At 44.2% G+C, this 10,465-nt stretch overlaps 1 protein-coding gene across 1 annotated transcript in view; it reads right to left on the minus strand.

Annotated features, from left to right (window-relative positions):
* LOC140338006 (transmembrane protein 178B-like) overlaps positions 1-3,934 on the minus strand; it is a 38,566-nt gene extending 34,632 nt beyond the window's left edge. The window contains exon 1 of the mRNA XM_072421939.1: positions 3,406-3,934. Coding sequence (XP_072278040.1) covers positions 3,406-3,844 — 439 coding nt within the window. The 5' untranslated portion in view covers positions 3,845-3,934. The remainder of the gene's footprint in view (positions 1-3,405) is intronic.
* Between the last annotated feature and the right edge of the window lie 6,531 nt (positions 3,935-10,465).

Raw genomic sequence — 10,465 nt, forward strand, 5'->3', positions numbered from 1 at the left:
ATGTTCAGCACCATGGACAGCTATGTGTAGTATATTCTTCATGTTCAGCACCATGGACAGCAGCTCTGATGGGTACATTTGAAATCAATCATGAATGTTTCTTTGCTTAGCCCTCTGTTTAGAATTGGACACCACATGTCCTACACAATGCAATTGTGGCATTGGTGGTAGGTAAACTAATTTTATTTCTTGCATTGAAAATCCCATTATGTATTATCAAATATTTTCTTCTGCAACACCTTTCTAGAAACATATATCCCCTTATTCTAAAACCCTCATTCTTGAACTTACAATCCTTCTGAAGGGGTATTGATGTCCATGCCAGATCCCCTGCTATTGCTCTGAAATGAGAACTAGCAGAAAATCTGCATCCCTGGAATTCTAAGTGCTCATTCCATCATAAAACAATCATTTCTCAGTGGATGACACAGGGGCTGCATTGACTATACCATTACCAAACTGTACATTTCCCTTCCTCTCTCCTTGTCACTCTGACCACCTCCTAAAATATCACCTCATTAAGGGGCTGAGAAATGGATGTCACCATGCCTGTATGTCAGTGAGATCTCAAGGAGTGCGGCTTTCCGGTTGTTTTCAATGTATTCCTAAGTGAATGATGAAGCTGGGGGTGGATTGTGGATTGCGTGCGCCCGTGTGTCTGTTTGTCTGTGGATGAGGAGGGGGAGTAAAACAGTTGTTTGGCCTGTAATACACTCAGAATATTCACGTGTGATTTGAGCTTTTGTTATAAAAGAATGACCTAAATCTGGAAAACCACACGGCCATTCTCCTAAGGGAGAAAAACCTTGAGGCAAACAAATTCTGGAGAAAATCGCCCTCCCCTATTTATGGATCTGGTACACAAAATTAACTTTGTTGTGTTATTTTGAATAGCTGCCTACAAAGACAATGTTGTTATTATATTCATGGCTGGAATTCTTGGATTGAATACCAGGGTTTCATAGGTCAGGAATAAACACAGCAAACACAGTGTAAATCCAACATTCCAGATTCAATCCTGCAATACAATACAAATATATCTAAATGTTACAATCACACTGAAATGGTTAAAATGTATCATTTGTAGCTAGCAAGACTCCAATACACCAGGAAGGGACTGCAACTCCTATAGACCTGAATCCCCCATTATTTTGCACCCCTTAGACCCCCCGCACATTAAAGACGTCCTCCTGTGATAATGACAATGTTCATATATTGTCACATTATGAACCATTCACACCTTCCTGTTCATCATCTCCATGATTACTCCACAACTAATCCTGTATATTGGCCAAATGCCCTTTCTGTCCCAGATTGAACGTGACATTCTCATTCATTTCAAAAGGTGCAACATCCTGAGGGCAATCTCTCGAAGCATCGGCCATGTCCTACAAGATGTCCTAATGGAAGACGATCCATTAGCATTTATATTGTCTCAGATTCAACACCCGCCACTCCACAAAAATGGTCATGACCTAGACAAATGGCCATAGGCTTGTGTCCAGTGCTGGTTTGGATGGGGATCTCTGATGGTAAATCCCAGCATTCATTATTTAGGTGAATCTGTAGCAGTCTCTGGTGTATCCCGGCATGCAGTGTAGATGAGGGGAGATATTTATATATATCAGGGCTCTGTGTATTGGAAAAGGGTTGTACAAGGCCCAGAACACGTGATAATGTACATGGTGCAGGGGGACATCCTCTATGAACCCATTGTATGACTCGGTATAGATGTCCCCATTTCAACAAACTGGTACCAGGTAACTCGGCACTTCCTGCATATCATATATAAGCAACCATGAGACACCAGAAGGCTGTAGACCAACAATGAACCTCTCCACTCATAGACTTCATATCCTTCATATCATATACCTTCTATATAGCACCCTGAAGCTTCTACCCCACGGATTGTCTAATACCTGGAGGCCAATATACACATACCTGGATTTTCTGCTCCATAATACACATACATAGCTCCATAATACACATACATATATATATATATATACAGCTGGACTTTCTGCACCCTAATATATATACAGCTGGACTTTCTGCACCCTAATATATATACAGCTGGACTTTCTGCACCCTAATATATATACAGTTGGACCTTCTGCTCCCTTATATATTTACAGCTGGACATTCTGCTCCCTGGGGCCAATATAGATTTATCTGGACCCCATACCCCCTGTAAGGCAGCATGCTCTATTATACCCAATGGTCGTCTTAGCCAACAAAGATGCCCCGTCCCAACACAAACAATTTGAATGATCTTACACATCATATAAAGGTACTGTAAAGGTGGACCCAGAAGATAAGGGAAGGAACACATGGCCCTAAGAGACCACCATATGGAAGGAACCTCTGCCCCCAGAAGACAACCCAGACCTAGATGTCCCATAGGTGACAATAGGACATATTGCTCCCACTGGAAGTATTATAGAAAATTCCTTAATCCCTACAACATGGAGAATCCAAGAAACAATTGAATAGTTGAACCATGAATGCTCTTTATCTGTCAATATGTACCATGGACGGGATCCCTATTGCCCAAGGGCAAAATATGCCACCCTGCTTCATCACTGGACCCCAAATTCCCTGAAATCAGCGCATCCCAGTGTGCACTATAGGGGGTCACCTTATTCTCCCATCAATGGATTCCCTATAGGAGGACTGCCCTGTTCCCTGATGCCATCAAAATAACCTATAGATGCTCCCTGGTACACAATCCAAATACATCAATAATCCCAGTCCCAGGCTATAGATGCCCCCTATTCCCCAGTGCCAGTTAATAGATGCCCCCTATTCCCCAATGACAGTCTATAGATGCCCCCTATTCCCCATTGCCAGTCTTTAGAAGACCCCTATTCCCCAGTGCCAGTCTATAGATGCCCCCTATTCCCCGTTGCCAGTCTTTAGAGGACCCCTATTCCCCAGTGCCAGTTTTTAGATGCCCCCTATTCCCCAATGCCAGTCTATGGATGCCCCCTATACCCCAATGCCAGTCTATAGATGCCCCCTATTCCCCAATGCCAGTCTATAGATGCCCCCTATTCCCCAGTGCCACTCTATAGATGCCCCCTCCCCTATACCCCAATGCCAGTCTATGGATGCCCCCTATTGCCCAATGCCAGGCTATGGATGCCCCCTATACCCCAATGGCAGCTCATGGATGCCCCCTATGCCCCAATGCCAGTCTATGGATGCCCCCTATTCCCCAATGCCAGTCTATGGATGCCCCCTATCCCGCAATGCCAGTCTATAGATGCCCCCTATTCCCCAGTCCCAGTCTATAAATCCCCCAATGCCCTCCCCCCCGTCGATGCCCCCTATCGGTGCCAATTGAAGCTATTTACGCTCCTTATACCCCGGTAGTCTATAGATGCCCCCATCCTCCCCCGGTACCTTTCACGATGAGCTCCTCAGTGTCCTTGTCGAAGCCCTCCCGGTGACATTTCCTCCACAGTCCGGACACGGTGGAGTTGAAGCGGCGGGTGCAGTGGCTGTCCAGGGCCAGGTAGGGGCGGGGAGAGGCGGCGTCCCGGTGCCGGTAATCCCGGTGTGACCCCTCTGGTTCCCCCGCCCTGGAGATCAGGCGGACCCCTCGGAGCAGCGGCTCCCCCCCGCGGGCGGTCCGGGTCCGTGATTGCCCCCCTCGGAGGGGTAGGTGCTGTCCCGGGGTGTACATGTACCCCGGATCGTTCCTCTTCCCCCCAGGCTTCCTGCACCGGTCCCGGTGTCTCCGGGCGTCCGTCTCATACCAGTGATCGGTGCTGAGGGCCACCGCCAGGAGGGCGAGAGCTGCCAGGGCGAGGCACAGACCGGCACCGGCCAGCAGCCTCATCACACCGGAGGGGGCGAGCACACAGCCCGGGCACCGGCCTCAGCCTCAGCCCGCAGATCCGCCGCCCGCTGAGGATGGAGGAGGAATGGGAGGCCGGGGGAGGAGCCAGCACGGGGCGGGGCTAGGAGAGGGCGGGACCAGCCGAGCCCTGCAACATGGATAGTGTCCACCTGTCCAACCGCACCGAGCTCTGTCCGCAGCAAAACCCACACCCGCCCTATGAGGCTGAGCCCAAATATCCCGGAGGATCCCCATGTATATCCCTGTACTGGACGATCGGCCAGATTCCCCAATATATCCCTGTACTGGACGATGTGATCTGACTCAGCCCATACACAATGCGATCTTCCTAGGGGACTATAAATGTGACAAGGGACTTTCTTCTGTGAACTACAAAACCCACCTATCCCCCTATGTAATTGGCAGACATGTTTGGAGTCTGGGTGATAACCATGGCTCCCTCCATAGATACACAGGAACAGGAAGTGTGGTATTGGCAGGACCACCAGGCAAAAACGAATAAGCCCCCATGTATGAACAACTGTCACACCTCACATGTACTGACCGGGATCTGTCACATGTTACATGTATGGGCCAGGGATCTGTCATATGTATGAAGCGGGGATCTGTCATATTTCACATGTATGGGCCAGGGATCTGTCACATGGGATCTGTCACATGCCACATGTATGGAGCGGAGATCTGTCATATGTCACATGTATGAAGCGGGGATCTGTCATATTTCACATGTATGGGCCAGGTATCTGTCATAAGTCACAAGTATGGAGCGGGATCTATCACATGCCACATGTATGGAGGGGAGATCTGTCATATGTCACATGTATGAAGCGGGGATCTGTCACATGTCACATGTATGGAGGGGAGATCTGTCACATGCCACATGTATGGAGCGGGAATCTGTCATTTGTCACATGTATGAAGCGGGGGTCTGTCATCTTTCACATGTATAGAGCGGAGATCTGTCACATGCCACATGTATGGAGCGGGATCTGTCATTTGTCACATGTATGGAGCGGGGATCTGTCATCTTTCACATGTATGGAGCGGGATCTGTCATTTGTCATGTGTATGGAGCAGGGATCTGTCATCTTTCATATGTATGGAGCGGGATCTGTCATTTGTCACATGTATGGAGCGGAGATCTGTCACATGCCACATGTATGAGCGGGATCTGTCACATGCCACATGTATGGAACGGGATCTGTCATAAGTCACATGTATGGGCCAGGGATCTGTCACATGTATGGAGCAGAGATCTGTCATCTGTCATTTGCATGAAGCGGTGATCTGTCAAATGTCACATGTATGAGCGGGATCTGTCACATGCCACATGTATGGAGCGGGATCTGTCATAAGTCACATGTATGGAGCGGGATCTGTCATATGTCACATGTATGGGCCAGGGATCTGTCACATGTATGGAGCAGAGATCTGTCATTTGCATGAAGTGATCATCTGTCAAATGTCACATGTAAGGAGCAGGATCTGTCATAATTCACATGTATGGAGGGGAGATCTGTCATATGTCACATGTATGGAACGGAGATCTGTCATTTGTCACATGTATGGGCCAGGGATCTGTCATAAGTCACATGTATGAAGAGGAGATCTGTCACATGCCACATGTATGGAGCGGGATCTGTCATTTGTCATATGTATGGAGCGGGATCTTTCTTTCTTCACATGTATGGAGCGGGATCTGTCATTTGTAACATGTATGGAGCGGGATCTGTCATTTGTAACATGTATGGAGCGGGGATCTGTCATAAGTCTCATGTATGGAGCGGGGATCTGTCATAAGTCTCATGTATGGAGGGGGATCTGTCATAAGTCACATGTATGGAGGGGGATCTGTCATAAGTCACATGTATGGAGCAGGATCTGTCATTTATCACATGTATGGAGCGGGATCTGTAATTTGTCACATGTATGGAGCGGGGATCTGTCATATGTCACGTATGGATGGGCGATCTGTTATTTGTCACATGTATGGAGCGGGATCTGGTATTTGTCACATGTATGGACCGGGGATCTGTCTGGGATTTGGGGAATAAGGGGAATACCTTTCCGGTCTACAGGGAACCCCTTCTATAATCACTATATTCTCAGCTCACAGTATATTAGTATGGTGGTCAGGGGGATAAATGTCTCTTACAATTGCTGGTCGGTGGGATGAATGTCACTCTTACAGAAAAGATCCACAATTGATCTGACGGGCAAAAAATTCATTATTACTCCAAGAACCCCAACCAACCTCTGGAGGAACCATGGCTGAGAAACACACTTTGTATATAATATTACATGGTGTGTATCATTGTATTGTGCGTTATGTTTGTGTATGTAACAATGATATATTACACACATGGACACAATGCAATAACACACCAGCTATAGGCACAGTAAGGAACCAATGGGGATTCAGCTTTGTTCAGTCTTACATCATACAACTTGTTCAGCTTTATATTATATATAACAAATATATATGTATATGACATCATATTGCTTGATATTTCATATCTCTATCAGATATGTGCAGCAACAGATAGCAACCAAAGAGGATTCAGCTTCACACACAATTAAATATAACACATAAATATGAAATTGTTTTATATTATATACAATTGTCAGACACATGCAGAGTAAGCAACCTAAAAGGATTCAATAATATATAATATTTATAACTAATACGTATATGACATTACATTGTTTTATATTTCATACAGTTATCAGATATATGCAGAGAGAAAAAGCAGCCAATGAGAATTCAGCTTTTTATATATTATATATAACACATATACCTATTACATTGTTTTATATTGGATGGATGAATGAATGGATGGATAGATAGATAGATAGATAGATATTAAATCATTATTAAACAGGATTTATAAAGCGCCAACATATTACGCAGCGTTGTACATTAAATAGATGGATAGATAGATAGATAGAATGATAGATAGATAGATAGATAGATAGATAGATAGATAGATAGATAGATAGATAGAAATATAGATAGATAGATAGAATGATAGATAGATAGATAGATAGATAGATAGATAGATAGATAGATAGATAGATAGATAGATAGATAGATAGGTAAGATTAATCTTTATGGGTTGTGCCCTCTGTGTACATAACTGATCAATGTGCAATATAAAACAATCCAATAAAATCCAAATATGTGTTATATAGAGTAAAATATAAATAAGGCTTGTTGGCTGTTGTTTGTCGCTGTACATATCTGATCATTGTATACAATATAAAACAATCTAATATAATGTATACAGTATATAATAAATATATATATTAATACAATTATAAAATTTGAAAATATTTATTGGTTCCCAGCTCTGTGCACACGTCTGATAAAGGTGCATAATATAAAACAATGCAATATATATGTCATACATACTCATTTATTTATCAGATATGTGCAGAGAACTACAGCCAATGAGGTTTTAGCTCTCTATAAATATATACATATATATAGAGAGAGATAGATAAATATGAAACAATTTTTTTGTAATAAATAATATTGTTTTTAATATATCTACAATATATATATATATATATATATATATGTGTGTGTAAAGAGAGAGAGGGAGATAAATGAATGATTGGCTGCTTGCTGTTATCTGATAAATGTATACAATAAAACCTTTATATATATATATATATATATATATATATATATATAAATAGCAATGAAGAGCTGAATCCTGATTGGCTGCTGTGTGCACATCTGATATGTGGTCGGAGCCCCCTCATAATATGTGTTGTATGGTTTCCTCTGTCATCCATCCAGGTCTCTCTCTCTCTTGGTCTAGGAAACCTAAATTTTGATTCATGATTAAACATGATGTCTGGGATTGGTGGTGGGGGGAACTCATTCCTCCCCCCATACGGTGTATTAGTCCCCACATAGAGAGGCGGAGATGTAAGAATACCATCTGTCCCCATGGCAGAGCCCAGGATGCCGGGGGATGGGTTGGGGGGGGGGGGGTAAGTGTGTGTAGCAGGTTGGTGACACTGTGACAGCGCTGTCAGCGTATTCAGCTGCTGTATTCCTCATCCGTCAATCAGCGTCAACCCTGGAGAGCTCGCAGGGTGTTGTGTCTATGGATTGTCACACCGTCACTAGCCGGGAGCTGTGCGAAGGTTCATCGTCTTTAACCCTTTGAACAGCCAGCAAACGCAGCAACGCCATTCTAAGCGCGCCGCACCGCAGGTCGCTCAGGTTCATAGATGGCGTCACCGTGGCACACATGATGAGGATGATGGAAGATTGACAAACATTGTATGAAATCATAAACTGTGACCCCCAAAAAACAGTCATCATAAAAACAGGGGGACGCCATGTACCAGACACATTTTCTGTCACGTCTGCGTGGAATTCACAGACGCCAACTAGCCAACGTTTTTTTTTCTTTTCATGTTTTCTTTTATTGTTCTTTTTTTTTTTTTTTTTCGGTCACAGAAATTGAGAGGGTGGTTTGTTAAATGCTTCGCTTTGGTCGCTGTGGAAACTAAGCTCATGACAGAGAAATAGAAAAAAAAAGTGACATAGAGATGAAGGGAATGGCGGGCAAGCTGGATGGAGGAATTTGGGACGCCGCCGTCCTTTTGTGTTTTTTTTTGTCGAAACGCGCCAGCAAAAAAAAAAAGAATTGTCTATCCGCGGCTTGAGGCGAGATCATTTCTGACACGGTTTGCATATCAAATATTGTCAGTGGCACAATGTACACAGCAAGGAACGCAACGCCTTATTGGGCATTCAAATCGATTCCACGCCGTGGCATAATGTAAAGCGCGTGACGGGTTTGGGACTGCAGTGTGCGTGGGCGGTGGTGAGGATTCCTTTAAAAAAAAGGAATGAGACGAATCGCAACAAATAGGTGTGGACGGTCGCCGTGGGTCAGGCCTGAAGGTTTGCTTGTTGCTGCGGAGGGAGTGGTTGTGGCACGTAGGTGAGCCAATCACAGCACGCGTTCTTAGGTGGAGAATATTTATTAAAAAAAATTAGGGATTAAAAAAAAAAAAGGCAGGCGAATGATTGGTTGCTCTGTTTTTGTTTTTCGGTATTGCCACACCGGCGACCAAACTTTTCTCCACTGCAGTTTAGTTTGGTCACTTCCCTGCCCTGTGATTGGATAATCCCAAGCAGCAGCAAGCTGATTGGTTCACCTATTTCTTCTCTCCCCCTCATTGTTGGTAAATGTGCATGTAGCACGTCTGATTGGTCCACGGTGTTCCCCCTCCAAGTATGAGTGTTCTGTAAGGGGAATTGCAGGGGGCTGACACCAAATTAATCACAGATGCAAATAAAAATTATTTTATGTGAAAATTTTAGTACATTTGGATCAAGAAATGAAAGGTTTCTAAACACACCCCCACCCCTATTCCCCCAATTCATCTTATGAGCCCCATACACCCTTACCGAGTGTATGTGGATTCTGCCACATGACTGGTTACATATGGTCACATGATTACTTCTGGCAATTGCCTAGGGGCCAGACTGCCACTCCAGGCCTGCAACAAATGCTCTTGGAAGAAAGATGTTTGGAACACTGAGGTTTAATGTTTAAAATGATTATTTTATCTGGGAAAAAAAAAAAACGTTCCCAGTAAAAGTTACATTAAATATTTACCTGGACCTCTGCCCATGCTGCTGCTGCTAGTGGAAAGTGATGGGTGAATCTGCCCAGGTTTTATTTACGATTCCAGCTGGTATTCCAGCTTGAATATAGAACAAATCAGATATGCCCATTGGTTGGCAATATTAACATTATCTGCGGGCTGGTTATTAGGGTTCATAGCCAGCTGATGCTGCCATTCCATTGGCTGATGGACCAAAACGCGTAGCTAAGTAGTGTCCCAGCACTGCCGACTTTCTGTTGTATTGATATATGTACAACAGGTTATTCCTTGTGCAATACCTGGGAATCTATTTCTGGAAGAATATATGAAATTGATTTATATCATAATGACCTGTAAAGATCATGTGACTCTGGCAATCCTTCCCTTTCCTTATCACTGCTCCATATCGCTCCTTCTAAGCTATCCTAAATGTGACAATTGTGAAATGTCGGAGACACAACATTATGCAGATCTCTGCCAAGTACGCCTTGTGGCGTGTTTATAAATATGACAGTGATCACATCACCCGTGGAACTAATTCATATGTTGCTAAATTCAGACAAAGAAAAGAGTATGATTAGCTGGGATATAGATTTGTTCTATCCATCCCAAGGACTGCAATGTGATTTAAAGCTGAACCCCAGGCATGGTTAGAAAAGGTGCTGATCAGTGTCCATCAAGTCTGGAGATTTATAAACACAGCACAGTCCTGTCTGTATAACATAGGGATTTGGCTTTTGTGTTGAGTATCTTATTGGGGTCTGTCGCTGTGTATCAGAAAAACTTGCACCTGCATTCAAGGCTCCTCCATGTGTCATGGGTTTTGTGCCTATTGAACAGATCACCAGGTCACTGGGCCACCACCCACCACCCTCCACCCTGCACTGGTCACTATGGGTCTCCTCCACCCTGCACTGGGCACTATGGGTCTCCTCCACCCTGCACTGGGCACTATGGGTCTCC

This window comes from Pyxicephalus adspersus, chromosome 9 (genome assembly GCF_032062135.1).
Source record: "Pyxicephalus adspersus chromosome 9, UCB_Pads_2.0, whole genome shotgun sequence".
Lineage (NCBI taxonomy): Eukaryota > Metazoa > Chordata > Amphibia > Anura > Pyxicephalidae > Pyxicephalus > Pyxicephalus adspersus.